The sequence below is a fragment of the Chamaea fasciata genome, unplaced genomic scaffold (genome assembly GCF_029207755.1).
Source record: "Chamaea fasciata isolate MVZ Bird 193981 ecotype frontalis unplaced genomic scaffold, bChaFas1.0.hap1 SCAF_2, whole genome shotgun sequence".
NCBI classification, from domain to species: Eukaryota; Metazoa; Chordata; class Aves; order Passeriformes; family Sylviidae; genus Chamaea; species Chamaea fasciata.
Window position 1 is genome coordinate 83,063,774 of NW_027094087.1, and position 15,925 is coordinate 83,079,698.

Sequence of the window (15,925 nt, forward strand, 5' to 3'; positions counted from 1 at the left end):
TTAAACTCAGTTTTCCGTGAGCTTTTGGTTAAATGAAGTTAAAAGAAGTGGAGAATTTCTTTTATTTTTTTCTTTTTTTCCTTCTCCCCAGAGGTGTATTTAAGATACTGGTGCAGTGTGTTGCATGGTATCAAGAATGGTGAAGTAAGATGAATGCTGATATTCCTCTGACTCTTCTCACCCTGAGTTTCAGCAGTGACTCCAATCTTTGCACGTTCAGCTCTTCCCACATGCCTGGGCAGATGCTGTCAGAGGTGCTGGGATGGATGTGTCTTCTGGGGCAAGGAAGGAGAGAGTCTGTCAAAGGAGACAGTAGCAGCAGTTGGGCTGCTCTGAAGAGTACAGGACTTCAGGAGAGGTTTGCTCTGCTGTCACTGCCATGGGGATGTTCTTTCAGGAGCAGATGGGACATGCCTCAGTTTAAAACACCCTTTTTCAGAGTGGGATGAATGATTCAAGGAATTTATTTCATCCAACACATTTTCATCTACCCTTACTAGCTTGCTGCAGCACTTCATGCCAGGACAGCATAAATACCCAGCTGAACAAAGACACAGTCTTTGCTCTCAGACTGGTGGGGATGTCCTGGTAGTTCATCTGAAGTTTAGCTGAAGAAAGTGTGTTCCTTTACATCACTGTCTCTTTTATGCTTTTATTTTTATTGGTGGTTAATGATAGAAGGAAATCAGTGTCCCTGAACAGCCGAGCTGTTGCCTAAATGAGATGAACCTTGTCAGCCCTGCCTGGTGGGGCTGGTTGCTGCAAATCCATCTGTGATGCTGGTGTTGGGGCAAGGTATCATCCACAGCATTGACTGCTAACTCAGATCTTTTCCCTGCTGTTATATCAGCAACACCCATCTTTCATTTTCTCTGGAAGTTTAATTTTCAGGGCACAAGATGAGCATGTGGTAGCAGTAGATGCAGTTGTGCCCACTGTCTGATCTTTCCAGCATGCGGCAATATACCAGAAGATGTACTGTAAGGAGCTGACAGCAAAAAACACCTGGAAATCCGTTTCCAGGTTGTTACCTGCTGCAATCCACCGTGTGTCAAGAGAGAAGCCTGCTGTCTTATTGCTCTAATGGTTGTGTGAGGATAAATCCTCAGAGATTTCAAAGTGAGGGTGCTTAGATGTCCTCAGGGTGTCAAACCTTTGAGTGAGTGATGCAAAGGAAAAAAATGCCTGTCAGCTGTGGGATTTAGATTTCAGTTATTTTTGTTTATTTCTGGGAAGTTTAACATCACTATTTCAACTTCCATAAAGTAAAGCAAGAATTGTCATAAAGTAAATGCCTCTGCTTCCTCTGTCTAAATCTTCTGCAGAAAAGTTGCCTTTCACTGTAGCTTGATATTCTCTCCCTTTATTTTTATAACCTAAGGACTGAATTATACTGTTTATCAGTTTTCTGTGGGAATGTTCACTTCACAGTCTTAGTACAGGTTGATAATGACAGTTTGCAAGTAATTTGAATGGCATATGTGCTTGTATTCTCCAAGGACTTTCTATTCTTTCCCCGTGTATTTTCAAGTTACTCAGTATACCTTTGGGGTTTTTTAAAATGTTTTGTGGTAACATGATACCAACCTCATCATCTCCTTAGCTTGTGTAACACAGCCATAACATTGCATCTGATAACTTTTGTGGGGAAGGGCTTTATTTTTCACCAGTAAGTAGATATCATCATTATTTGAGGTAGAACTTTTATGTTGGGAATCAATGTCTTTTTGAAACTCAGCTGGATAGATTCCCAAGACCATTAGAGGACATTTCTGGGAAATCTTGTCCATAGGCTGAAGAGGAACTGTGTGGTAATTTCTACACTTATAAGAAGATCTCAATAAGGGTACAGTTACCTAAGTTCATTTGCTTTACCCACATTTATTTAGTTTTTAACTTGGTTGCTAGCTACAAGTTATATCTGTTGGAATCCATGCACTGCTACTGAACATGTATAAGAACTATCTTTTTTCATCGAGCATATTTTTCCTGTTTTAGTTATTTATAGGCTGAGTCCTGCTTAACTCTATCACTGAAAGAAAGCTTAAAAGCTTGTTGCTTAACTCTCTAGTATTTGGTTTTTTTTTTTTTTTTTGGGTTTTTTTTTTTTTTTTTTTGCCTCTTAAGTTTGATAGCAAAATAGTTACAGCGATCCTTTCTCTCACAGTGATTCTGAAATTAATGCTCTATTCTCTGCTTTGTCAGTCCTTCCCTTCTGTAGTTCTTACTATTTTTTCTGGTCAATTTTCTGGTTTGTTTTTTTTTTGGCCAAAACATTTTTCTCCATAATTTGCTCCTGTTCGTATTTTCTTCCAAATAATCTGAAGCTTCAGGAGGCCCAAAAGAGCATGGCTGAGAGATGCGTGCTGGCTGTTTTCTGATATGCTTGGAATTAAGAATATAGATCTTCTGCAAAGACTTAGACATTATTCTGTAAGGATGGAGATGTGGAAACGGTATCTCTGCTAGGGCTGATAATCATCTCTAGGTATCAAAGCAATGTTCTTAGCAGGGCACCGCTTACCATGCAGTTGCATGGCTGAGAGCAATGGTGCAGAATTATGACTTTTTTAAAAGGTTGCCAACTCTTTTTTTGTGAATGTTTTCAATAATAATCCAGTTCTGAAGTTAAATCAAAATGTAAACAATGCTAGAGGAGCGTCCTTTTTTTTTGGCTTGATTTTTCACATGGACAGAATGTAAGAGGCAGCTCAGTGAACTTCTCCACAGCACAAGCTCTTCTGAGCAGGTCAGGCCCATGTGGTGCCCATCTCCTTCAGAACTGAAGAAAAAGAGGATATCCTAGTTTAAGCTAGTTTATGGCCTTGCACTAACATACAAAAAAAACCCCTAACCCTGGGACTGATATCTCTTGATCCTTGGACATGGTGGGACGTGGTACTGTGAGGCTGAAGTTCGTCTCAAGACAGGGATTTTCTTGCTTTGAAATCCAGAAAAAGGAACTGAGAATCGGCACAGGCGTTGCTCTCCCCTGCTTAGAAAGCTGTGTGTGCTCATCAAACACCAAAATTTAGCATAACAGCTTGCTGGTGTATGTGATTCTCTCTCCTCAAGGGAGAATGTCAGAATCATGAATGTTGAATGTTTGCTAATTAAATTATGTACAACCAGGAAAACATGTTCTTGTTCATGCATTTTTACTTTAGTGCTTTAAGGATGGGTCATAATTCAAAGATGCCAAAAGAATAATATTATTTCAGAAGTAATGCTTACATGTCTTCTGCCTGAGAAGAGCTGTCCTGGGAAATCTCATGTGGGTACAGAACTGAAAACACAGCTTTGTAGGAGTGTAGTAAGAAAAAAATTCTCAGTTTGGGTAAATGTCCTCATATAACTATAATGATGAGAATGACTACAGCATTTTATTCTGTTCTCATTCATGTAAATTCTTAATCAAACTTTTTTTTTTTTAAAGTAGGTCTTTGAAGTTTCTTATGTTCTCTGCCAGAAAGGAATCTCTTAAAATATTAGCTCTCCTGCCCAGTAATTTCATCTGTTAAAAACTCGTGACTCTTAAGGAGGCAAAGCTATCCAATTTTGTATCTTGGGAATTTTAGCTTTTCTTAAATTAATTTTTCTGAGCTTAGGGGGGAAAAAAAATCTGGTTTTGCCACCTGTTCATCATTGTACACGAGAAACAGCTGTTGTCTTTTGGAGCTTGTTTTATCAACAAAGATAAAGAAGGGGAGAAAAACCCTGAACCAGTTCCAGCTGTCGCCCTGCCATGGCTGTTGTCAAAACTCCTCTGCTTGCTTCTGGGGGGGCAGAGGGGAAACGTGAATCACGCCCTCGCAACATTTGCAAATGTGTCAAAGCCGGGCAGGAAGGAGCTGCTTCCTCTTTCATGTCTTGCTTGATACTGGAGTGCAAAGGCTGGAGAACAGGGACATTGAACTTGGCCAACAGAACACCAGGCGTGTGGATACCTTTGGCAAAATCGCAAAGCGGAGCTGTCAGCGAGCAACCTCAAAACAAGAAGACATTTACAACTGTTTGTGCCCAATGGCTTTTGTTTTCCTGCTTTGAAAAATGCTGATCTTTGGGAAATCATGCTGAAGGACTTCAGAAAATGTTCCTTCCAGTTTTTCTTTTCACAACCCAGAGGGCAGCATGAAGCTTTTGTTTCTTACTTGTCCTCCTGGCCTGTTAATGAGGGTTTCCCAGACCTGTGCTGTTTAAATATAAGGCAATGTAAATCAGCTGGGATTTTGGGTTCTATTTTTAAATTGTTTTCTAAGTATTAGAAGCAAATCCACAGATAGTCTAAAGTCTTATAGTCTGAACATAGCTGATGCTGGAGGATTGCTCATGTGCAGCTGTAAATATTGAGGCCAAAAGCATGCAGGTGTGCTTTCAGAATTGGGACTGTACGGGCTGCATCTTCAGAATATTCACTTGTAGTGCTGAGGAAGTATAAGTCAGGAGCTTGGATTTTGTGAATGCCTGGCAGGGGTCCAAGTCATTGGTGGACCATGTTTTAGGAGAAGGAAAATGTGTGGACTGGGGAGAGGGTGCTGATACTTTCCTTGCACACAGTGACAGCTCCACTTTCCACAGATAGTTGCAATAGTTTTTTCGTGTAGAACGGCTGGCCATTTTTCACTGTGGGTTCCAGAACATTTTTTTTAGTGATTTCTTGGAGCCAATGCTTTGTGGCCATTTGCTTGTCCAGTGGGAGAGAGGGCTATGGGCCCATTGGTCCCACCCCTGGTGTATCCCAGAGCAGCTGCACACTGGGCATTTCTACTTTGACAGGGAGGCAAAGAGGAAGAAAAATTTCAAGTTGGAAGGAGCCTCTCAGTTAATCTGTTTTCTTTTTTAGCTAAAGCTTGATTTATAGATACTCGGACTCATATATAAAGTTCCTATAGCTATAGACTCATCTGTAGATGCTCTGACTACTTGGCAGCTCAGTTTCCTCTAGGGTAGAACTGTTTGGTCTGACCTCCTCACAGGACTTCTGCCCAGCCATGGAAATTTTTTGGCATGTGTTGATTTATTGAAGGGAGGACACCATGTTCTTTGCCTGTCTCTGATTTGACAGTAATTGTGATTCTTGTATTGGAGCTTGATCTGGGTGTAGGCAGGTGTTGGGCAAATATCCTGGCACAGGTTTGCCAGCCAGCACTCCTGTCAATCTAGTGCTTCATCCCTTTTTTTGGCAAGGATCACAAATTGCACAGTGTGAGCACTGGTTTGTTTATTTATTTTAACAAAAACTGATATGCTCAAGCTGGGAGCAAGGTTTGGGCTGGGCATTCAAGAAGAAAGAGACCTATGAATCTTTCTGTTGGTTGTTGTTTATAAAGTTGTTGGCAAGCTCACTCCATATGTGGTACATTAGCTTTGCAGCAATGGCCTGGTACACAGGGTTGGACTCTGGAAATAGACAGATAATCACTCCTGGTTGCTTCCTCTTCTTTGGGGTTTGGTTCTGGTTTTTTTGTCAGCTGAGCCTTTCCTTGGAGGTAAAGCTGCTGTTTCTGTGGATCCTTCTGCAGGAATCTATAATTAGGCAAGAGAAAGTGAGGAGGTGTTTCTGCCAGGCCAATAAAAGTGCAGTGAGTAGTGGCATCACCAGCCCATAGTAGCTGTCTTGCAGTGAGGTTTTGTCAAAGCTGCATTGGGATCTGCTTGTACCCTCCCTGTATGTGGGGTGGAACAGGTCCATGGGGGTGTCATATGCCAGGAAGGGTCCTGCTCTTCTGGGATGTGGGTGCTCATGTTCCTTTCCTCCTGGTTAGAGCTGAGGGCAGTGCTCAGCTGCTCCTTGCACACAGGTGTATGGTGTTTCTCTGGTCAGTGGGGGAAAATAAGTTGCAAAAAAATGAGACATATTGATTAGAGATGTTACCTTAAAAATCAATATTTTTTTCACTCCACTGGGGAGAATGAGTAGATCATTATGCAAAAGTGGATGACTGAGTTGTTCCACCCCACGTTTTCTTCCTAAATTTTCACAACATCACAGAATGGGTAAGGTTGGAATGGACTACAGTGGCTCACCTGGTCCAGCCTCCCTGCTGAAGCAGAGTCATCCTGGAGCACAAGGCACAGGATTGCAGCCAGACAGTTCTTGAGAAGCTCCAGTGAAGGAGACTCTACAGTTTCTTTGGGCAACCTGTTCCAGTGCTTGGTCACTGGTCACAGATGGCCCAGATTTCTTCCCATTGCTGTTCTTGGTTCAAAACCCCTGGCAGTGGCAGCAGTCAAAGATTTATGGAGATTGCCATGGCCCTGAGGGGTCTATCATCAACTACCCAAAGCAGATCTGGATGTCCTAGGACATGAAACACTGGAGACTGCTGGCACCTTTTGACAGCCTGGTCTCCTGAAGATGATGTGGTTGTAGAAGCTGTAGTGCATTAAGTTTTGAAAGCACATTGGCTCAAAACTGAGGTTTAGAATCATCCTTTCCTCTATTTTTGATGTATTTCTGGTATCCAGCAGTGGGGGAGGAGAAACACTTCTCAAGTCCTAAAAGTAATAACAAGGGTGTTAGTCTCAAAAGTTTAAATAAAACTTGGATTTGGAAATCGACTGAGTTTCTGTTTGACTGTCTCCCTTCTGTCTTGGTTGAAGGAAAACTTCCCATTTCCCACAGTATAAAGAGTTGCCTGCTCTGCATGTTACTCATTTGTTTACTGTGTATATAGTAACACATATAAAGTTATATCTATGTGTATACATCTACATATCTATATGTATGTGTGTATTTTCTAACCAGGTGCAAAATGACTGCTCAAGTAACTCTGGAGGATGCCTTGTCCAATGTGGATCTCTTGGAGGAATTACCATTGCCAGATCAGCAACCGTGTATTGAGCCCCCACCATCATCTCTTCTTTACCAGGTATTTTCTCATTATAGGAAAAGGTTTTTTCCATTTCCCAGTGCTGTTAAGAAAGAATATGTTTTGCCCAAAACCAAAGTGTGTTTATATTGGCAATATATATGACGATTCTTTTCATAGAATCATAGAATGATTTGGGTTGGAAGGGACTTTAAAGATCACCTAGTCCAATTTAAACCATAGGACTGGGCAGAAACAGCTTCCACTAGACCAGGTTGCTCAAAGCCCCATCCAGCCTGGCCTTGAAGACTTCCAGAGATGAGTCAGCCACAACTTCTCTGAGCAACCTGTTCCAGTGCCTCACCACCCTCACAGTCAATAATTTCTTGCAAATACCTAATCTAATCCTACTTGTAGTTTGAATCCCTTCCCATTTGTCCTGTCACTACATGCCACTGTACAAAGCTCCTCTCCAGCTCTCTTGCAGGACCCCTTTAGGTCCTGGATGTTGCCATAAGGTCTTCCAGAGCCTTTTCTTCTCCAGGCTGAAAAATGCCAGGTTCTTAGTTTTCCTTCATAGGAGAGATGCTGCTACAGAAGACTTAACTCCATGTTTTCCTTTCTCTGCAGCCAAACTTCAACACTAATTTTGAAGACAGAAATGCATTTGTCACTGGTATTGCAAGATATATTGAGCAAGCTACAGTCCATTCTAGCATGGTAAGTAGATGTTCTGATGCACACTTTTGCATTAGGTAGAAAAAAAGGAGAGGAATGTGTCTTCTTGCAGTTCATTATAAGAATTATGATCACAGAAAACGGGTTACCTACAACACTTTCAGGAGGAAGTAAGATGAAAAAGTGTGTGACTTCTTATTTTTCAAACATACTTCTTAAATTTTTTTTAAATTGCCATTCCTCTTTGAGCAACTAATGTTGTTCAAAGGTTCCCTTCTTTCGTGGCATTCTTAGAAAAGAAGGAATAATATGTCTTATAATTCTAGAGGCCAGTTCACAAATGGTGGAACGGGCAGATAAAGCACCTGCTTACATGCTACTGAAATTTATGTGTGTTTACATCAATCTGCTTTTAAAATCAAATGGTTTCTCCTTTACCTGTTGTGATTGTTTGGATATTGTTGTAGCTCTCCTTTGCCATGTGAAAAATTGCTCTTCATGTGCTGGCTCTTTCATCCTTGAACATTCCACCTGGGGGCCCTGAATTTAAAAAGAAGTATAAGTGCCATCCCATCCCCCTCCTTCACCCCAAGCTTAGCATTTCTATTTATACTTATAGATCACAGTGTCATTAGTTTTGGGAAGAAAGAACAACACATAAAGCAATCTGATCTGGGGAGATAATGATGTATCATTCAGCATGCAATGTATGTGTTTGTACATATACATTCTGATAAGAGAAATAGGTTCGTTTGGACAAGGGGTTGAAGTGACAGAAGACACATGGGTATAATCCTTTTGTATTATGATTTCTAATTATATTGAGTGTCTTCCCTACAGAATGAAATGTTAGAAGAAGGTCAGGAATATGCAATCATGTTATACACATGGAGAAGCTGCTCAAGAGCCATTCCTCAGGTAATGGACAAAACTCCGCTGTCATGCAATGTTGAACTTCTGTCATGTTTTAGTGTGGAGTTGCACAGAGAGAGATTTGTCAGTGAGATCCAAAGTGGAGTCTGCTTTGATTCCTGAATTGTTAAGCTGGGCATGCCATGTCTTTTAGCACTTGGGGACCGGTTACACTTTACTTTTTTTGTGAGGCATCTATAGCAATACCTCATGGGGTTTATGTTTGTCATACTTTTTGGTTCTAGAGTTGTTCAAGAGGGGTCGTGTGCTTTAAAAGGAAAACTTTTAATTGTGGGATCTGCTGGAGGTCAACATTTCATTCAAGAGAATGGACTCTTCCCACTCCCCAGTTTAATACTTATATTCAAGACGTGTAACAGTTAATATTCAGGTTAAACATGTAAGTTTCTAGACACTACTACTCCAAGAAAGCCACTTTCAGAAGGTCAGAGCTATGCAGTGCTTTCTTGATCTGTACACAAAAAAACCCCGCTGTGAATAGGGCACAAGTCAGCTCAGGTGTCTGGGAGTGGCTGTACAGGAGTGGAGTGGGAAGAATATTAAGAGGCTTCAGAAAACTGAACACAATTAATACCATGAGTTGACTCCTTCCTTTTAAACAAATTTGTAATGCAATTGTTTTAACACTGAAATGCAAGGAAAGCTTATCCTGTGGTTTAAATATTTAACATGGAAGTCAGGTAACTTGTTTTAATTTACAGTTCTGGCCCTATTTTAGTGCATGATTTTGAGTAAGTGGCTTAATGTGGAAAGGTTACACCCTACACACCCTACAGTGGTGTTTGACAACTAAATTACTTGCTGTTAGGTAGTAGAAAAATCTTAGATTGTTTGGGGTTTTCTTCCACACAATTAAGCTTAGAAGATTAGCATAAGGTTGCCAAATCTGGAAATTTTTGTCTTTAAGTGTGTCTGTTTAGGATGATAATGCATTTTCTCAGGATCTTAGTTGCTGAAGCTTTATCAGGCAAAGTTTCGGGTATAACAACCTCTTTAATTATCCACAGGTCAAGTGCAACGAGCAGCCTAACAGAGTAGAAATTTATGAGAAAACTGTGGAAGTTCTGGAGCCAGAAGTCACAAAGCTGATGAATTTTATGTATTTTCAGGTAAAAGGAATGGAAACAAAATTTGTCAGTAGGCTTGTAATTTTATATTTCTGCTTTATATACTTCATATTGTGTGCTCAGGTACTGAACCTAGTCATTATATGTTAGAAAAAACCCACCACATTCTCTCACAGAAGGGCAGAATTTTTAATACCTACCTTAAAAACTTGAGTCAATCTCCATTAAGACTTTCAACATAAAATCAAAAGTGATTGCATGTAGTCCCTATGCAGCACATGGGGACAGAGATCTGTCACTTAAGGAAGAGAAGAAGAACAATGTGTTTCACATGTATACTAAAAACATCTCAGCACAGAAACCATTTTCTGGGGAATGAGGGATCCACAAGTCTGGACAGCAGAGCAGCAGGTGCAAATTTGCTGTGGCGATTCATTATTGGGGCAAGCTAACCCAGTTGTTGTGATCTGCCAGCCACCCGAGCTGGAGAATAGCAGTCTGTCTTGCTTTCTCCTCCCTCCTGGCAGTTTACCATCTATTTCAATGGACTGAGGATGTTTCCAGGCATTATTCAGAGATGGAGCAACTCACAGAGCCTGTGAGACCCAGAGCACACAGGAAGGAGGAGATTGTTGTACTCAGTAAAAACCCCGGTTGGGGAAGACAACAGGAAATGTTACATTTCATTCAATCTCCTTTCATTCAAGCAGATTAGAGCCCTAAAGTCAGAACAGATTCCTTTTTACATTTGAATTTGCTGTCTTTTTTGTATTTGTGACCTCCGTCTGAAATGGCCCTGGCATGCACTTGGAAACAAGCCCTCAAATAAACATGTGCCAGGATGACTTAAGAGATCTGGCACTTACAGTGTGCTGTGAATTTTTCTTTGTTTGTTTGAAGGGAGCATTCCTATAATTTGCCTTTTAATTCATATTAAATTTATATTTAATTCATATTTAATTCTTCCTCACCAAAGAGCATAAAATCCCTTTTTTTTTTTTTTTCCTGAGGGATTTTAAACTTCATAGAATCACAGAACAGTTTGAGTTGTGAAGGGTCTTAAAAACCATATAGTCCAACCCCCTGCAGTGAAAAGGGATATTTTCTACTAGATCGGGTTGCTCAGAGCCCCATCTAACTTGGTCTTGAACACTTCAGGGATGGGGCATACACAACTTTTCTGGGCAACCTATTCCAGTGCCTCACCACCCTCGCTGTAAAAAACTTCTTTACATCCAATCTAAATTGACCCTCTTTTAGTTTAAAAAGCATTATCCCTTGCCCTATTTTTTATTTGTACTTTTAATTAACTTATCTGCAAAGAAGAACCTTGGCTCCTGTGTCAGGCAAGCTTGGTGGCAGAAATCACTTGTGGCACTTGTAGCACACATCAAGTACACAGAGGAGCAGCTGAAAGGCCTGTACTTATGCCTTGTTAGTTTTGCATGCTTTTTAAACATTTTTCTGCTTCACTGGAGCTTTTCACTGCACCTGCTCTAGGTACATGATGAAACTTTTTTCCGTGGAAATGTCATGGCTTTTCCTCTCTGTTTTTCTGTCTTTCCCCCCACCCATTAGAGAAATGCAATTGAACGGTTTTGTGGGGAGGTGAGACGTTTGTGCCACGCAGAGAGAAGGAAGGACTTTGTGTCTGAAGCGTATCTGATCACACTGGGCAAATTCATAAACATGTTCGCCGTGTTAGATGAGTTGAAAAATATGAAGTGCAGCGTGAAGAACGACCACTCGGCCTACAAGAGGTAAGTGGCAAGGGGCAGCAGGGCCTTGGCTGCCAGGATTCAGGCCTCCCACGAGATGGCAGCAGTTGCTTTTTTTCTGACAGCTTTTTCTTCCAAAATAGTCTCTTCATGTGTGGGACAAGCTGCCTTGAAACTAGGGATGGTTTGACTGCAGTTAGGCAGTTGAGTACATCTGTTTTCTTTGTGCTGTTCTTCCAGCAACTAAAGGTTTTTCTGCCTTTAATGCCAAGCTGTCAGATACTTATGTCTTGGTGTATGCTGAATGTAATGCATATTCTTTGTTCAGTAAAGCTTCTGTTTATAAGTTTGAGAGGAAGCTGGCTTTCTGGTCGCTTGTGCTATTCCTTTTCTGATCTATTCTATTCTTGGCATCCATTTTTGATATTTGTAGCTGAGACTTGTTATACTTGTTCTTAAGGTGTTCAGCTTTGCTGTTCAAAATCATTGTGATTGCAGGTATAGCAGGGAAGGGAGGGGGTGAGATACCTTTGGCTAATTTTGTACTTGAGCTGCCAAATGGTATCAGGTATCTTCTGTTGATCACGGTGGTCAGAGCAGCAGGGCAAGATGGTCTTTATTCCAGCTCTAACATCTGTGGTCTTTAATGCAGAAAACTATTTAGTCAATGACTAGCCAAGTTTACCTGTGTTGCTTCTACTTATGTGAGATTTAGTTTCTACCTCCACCTGTTGCAGTTGTTGTACCTGGAGACCCCTTAAACTTACTTGGTTTGCCTTTCTTTTTTTTGGAGGTGTGTTTCTGGAGACCAAACACTTGTTTTCTGGAAGACAGACTTTTCCTGGGTTGTTGAGTGGCTTGGATCTATTGAGCCACAGCTGCACCCAGCTGAAGGATATAGCCAATGCTTTTTCATTTGTGTTTTATTGGACCTTCTGTGTAGGGGTGTAGTGAGGAATTTGGGATATTAAACCAGTTTATTTTGGATAAATTAAGCCCATCTCTCTCTTCTAGTGAACTTTTCACCCTTTTTTTGAAGAGCTAGATTTACTAACTAACAGTCCTGGCCAAGGGAAATACACTTTTTCTTCTGTTTTTGAAGAGCTGCTCAGTTCCTGCGGAAAATGGCAGATCCTCAGTCCATTCAAGAATCTCAGAACCTTTCCATGTTCCTTGCCAACCACAACAAAATAACACAAGTAAGCATGAATTGTCTTCTTGCAAGTTACTTAATGCTTTGCAAAAGTGTTATAATGAATACTCTTCCAGTTTGGTAGTAACTTCCCAGTCAGTGTCACTTGTTAACTAATACCTTTTTTTTTTTTTCCTCTCCAGTCTTTGCAGCAGCAGTTGGAGGTGATTGTTGGCTATGAAGAGCTGCTTGCAGATATTGTGAATTTGTGTGTGGACTACTATGAAAACAAAATGTATCTAACACCCAGTGAGAAACATATGCTTTTGAAAGTAGGTTTCTTTTGGGTACAAAATTTTAAAAAAGAATGTTGAAGCAGGGCACAGGTGTTTGAATTCCAGATGGTTTCTGGTGGTTTTTGTTTTTTTTAAAAGGAACCAGATTAAGCAAATAATTAAAATTGCTGCTTTTCCCCATTATTGTCTTTTTGTTGTACTACATGCTAAAATCATTGAAAGCTTTTAATCCATTTTTGTTTTTCATAAATTAAAGTTGACGCATTTGAACTGCATCCAATTGTACGGAATTGTGTTTCTGTGAAGTATAATGACAGCAGAAAGGAACTACAGCATTTTTTTTTTTTTAGAAATGTGGCAAGATTGTTTAAAAAGCTTTTGGAAGTGAGGCTGTGTATCAAGTATTTCAGGGAACAAGTATCTTGAAATTAAGATTAATAAGTCAGTTTAGTTAGCTGGAGTAATAAGAGGGTGCTGGGCAGTATGGAATGTGGCTGTTATTATCAACTGCATGTCTTGCAATGAAAGAAAAGATATAGAGTAAGAGCTAAAAATTTGCCTCATGACAAGTATTTTGAGTCACTTCAGTGTTTAACTTTTGGAGAGCTCTGTTTGTTAGGAGTAAACAAAAGTCTTCTGAAACCACACATGAACTCTAGAGCATTTACGTTCTGTCTACAAGGGTGCCCAGTGTGACTTTTATATTTAGGCCTTTTGTTCAGTAAAGATGCTTAGAACACAGTAAGTCACTCTGCTTGACTCTTGTAAATACTAAATAGAAACCAAGAATATGCTGAGTTGGGAGGAACCCACGAGGATCATCAAGTCCAACTCCTGGCCCTGCACAGCACCATCCCCAAGGGTCACCCTGTGTGCCTGAGAGTGTTGTCCAAATGCTTCTTGAACTCTGTCAGGCTGGTGCTGTGACCACTTCCCTAGGGAGCCTATTCCAGTGAAGAACCTATTCCTCTGGGCATAGGTTCTTCACTGGAAACCAGGCTTCCCTGGAGCCTATTCCTCTGGGTGTAGAACCGTTTCCTGATAAGTTTCTAACCTTATGTTAATTAAACACCTTGGACAAAATTTAATTAGATTTTTTTTGGATGCTTCTGAGCTCTTGTGTGTATAGTTCGGAGAGGCACTGAAAGCCAGAAAAGCAATCATTCAGAGATGTTAGATGTAAACTTCTGTTACCAAATTAGTTTGCGTGTACAGAATTTGAATAAAATGGAAGTGAAAAGAAAAGCTCTAAAAATAGCCAGACTCTCGCTTCAGTGAGATTTTTTTTTTTTATGCTAAACCTTTATACAAAAAAGCAGCATTTTTTAAGGGTGACTGATCAGGCTTATGTGAATGTAAAAACTGCTAATATAGGTTAAAAAAAAAAGAATAGTACAGAAATGTATGTATTTGAAAATATATTCTCTTTGAAGGAGGTTGGGTTTTTCAGGACTGGTTTTAAAATGTTACTTTTTTAATTATATGGAGAACAGACTTACAGGTTTTTACTTCTGAGGTCCTTTCATGGAAGGCTTAATTTTTTTCCTTTTTCAGGTGATGGGCTTTGGATTATACCTGATGGATGGAAGTGTCAGTAACATCTATAAACTGGATGCAAAGAAAAGGATAAATTTAGCCAAGATAGACAAGTACTTCAAGGTTGGTTAAGATGTGATTTTAAAGGTAGTTTCTCCTGCATTTTAAATATATTTAAATAGAAAAAAAGATCACTTTGGGTTATAATGTGGGTAAATAATGGTTTCCTTTCACTATGATTTGTGTTACTGCTTTATCTAATCTGATTTGTTCCCTGTGTACAGCAGTTGCAGGTTGTCCCACTGTTTGGTGACATGCAGATTGAACTTGCAAGATACATTAAGACCAGTGCCCATTATGAGGAAAATAAATCCAGGTAGGAGGGAGAAAGAAACAGAATGGAGCATCTGGGATGGGGAAGATCTGACCCTTGGAGTATATTTTCACACTTACCTGTTAGTCCATGGGTCTGTGGTAATTAACAGGACTTTCACTTTGTCATCTTTTCGGTTGGGCATTTCACTATTAATGTAATTCATGTAATGTATACAACTAAAGAAACAGATGGTTTAAAAACCTTTCTATGCTGCTGAGCTCATTCTTGTGTCTGTGACATTTCTTATAACCTGGGTTGGAAGAAATTAATTTTACCTTACACTAATTTAGTTTTTATTTTTTCCTTTAAATATGAAACTTTCTTTAAAAGAAATGAAGGATTTTACTAAGCAAGGTGAGCAGTAGTAGTGCATGGGTGAATAGGCATGTGTACATTGCACATGGAGCAGCAACTTAGCTTGTCTCCCTCTTATTTTTTTCTTTTTTTTTTTTTGGCTAGGTGTGCAGCACAGCAGAATGTTTGGAAAATGCAGCCAGTTGTTGCATTAATGGATCCATGGGTTTTGGTTATTGCTTTGTTTTAGTGTGCTCCTCCAAGACATTGCCTCCATTCAGTTACATGATTTTAGAATATTGTGCTTTGCATTTTAATTCCTGCAGAAAAAACCCACATAACTTGCATGTAATTGCTAAGAGAAAATCAGTGGCAATGGGCCTACTGAGCTACTAAAAATATGAGGCTACTTAACGTGATGTTCTTGGTAGCATGTTTTTTGTGTGCCTCTTCATAACATGTTAATAGTACTTGATAATGTCTTTTTTATAGCTGGGAGCATACTGTACACTCTTCAGAGTTCAACAAGAATAAAGGAAAGAATATCTGCAGGTGGCTAGATGTATCTTACAGCCTATACCTGTACTTCTGCCCTACCTTTTAATCCTTTTTGGTCTTATTCCTAAGTGCCCATGAAGAGAGATGCTGGTTCGTGTTTCATAGCAGCAGCCTTTAAAAAACAAAAAGAAAAACTCCCAGAAAAGAAAAACTTTACATTTTTTTCTTAAGACTTGGAAGAAGTGCCATTTGAACTCAGAAGGGCAGTTCATCATTAGTGGCTCATGCAGGGGTAGAGGTGTGAAGAGAGGAAAAGCCTCAAACAATAGAGAAGGAAAATGTGTAAAAAAAAAAAAGTAATGCATTGTGGGTCTTTCTTTGCAGTACCACTTGTGGTATATATTGTCAGAACTGATTTAGGTGGGTTTTTTTTCTCTTCTGAACCAGATGGATGTGCACGTCTTCCAGCAGCAGTCCCCAGTACAATATATGTGAGCAGATGATCCAGATCAGAGAAGACCATATGCGCTTCATATCTGAACTGGCTCGTTACAGCAACAGTGAGGTGAGTGGAGTTAGAGCCAC

At 40.0% G+C, this 15,925-nt stretch overlaps 1 protein-coding gene across 2 annotated transcripts in view; it reads left to right on the forward strand.

Moving 5' to 3' along the window:
- Positions 1-15,925, forward strand: part of CYFIP1 (cytoplasmic FMR1 interacting protein 1) — a 77,263-nt gene that overhangs the window by 11,860 nt on the left and 49,478 nt on the right. For both annotated transcript variants that reach the window (XM_066176507.1, XM_066176506.1), the window contains exons 2-11: positions 6,749-6,872; positions 7,443-7,532; positions 8,331-8,408; positions 9,431-9,532; positions 11,069-11,250; positions 12,311-12,407; positions 12,544-12,672; positions 14,191-14,295; positions 14,457-14,548; positions 15,788-15,905. In XM_066176507.1, the coding sequence (XP_066032604.1) occupies positions 6,756-6,872; positions 7,443-7,532; positions 8,331-8,408; positions 9,431-9,532; positions 11,069-11,250; positions 12,311-12,407; positions 12,544-12,672; positions 14,191-14,295; positions 14,457-14,548; positions 15,788-15,905 (1,110 nt within the window). In that variant the 5' untranslated portion in view covers positions 6,749-6,755. The remainder of the gene's footprint in view (positions 1-6,748; positions 6,873-7,442; positions 7,533-8,330; positions 8,409-9,430; positions 9,533-11,068; positions 11,251-12,310; positions 12,408-12,543; positions 12,673-14,190; positions 14,296-14,456; positions 14,549-15,787; positions 15,906-15,925) is intronic.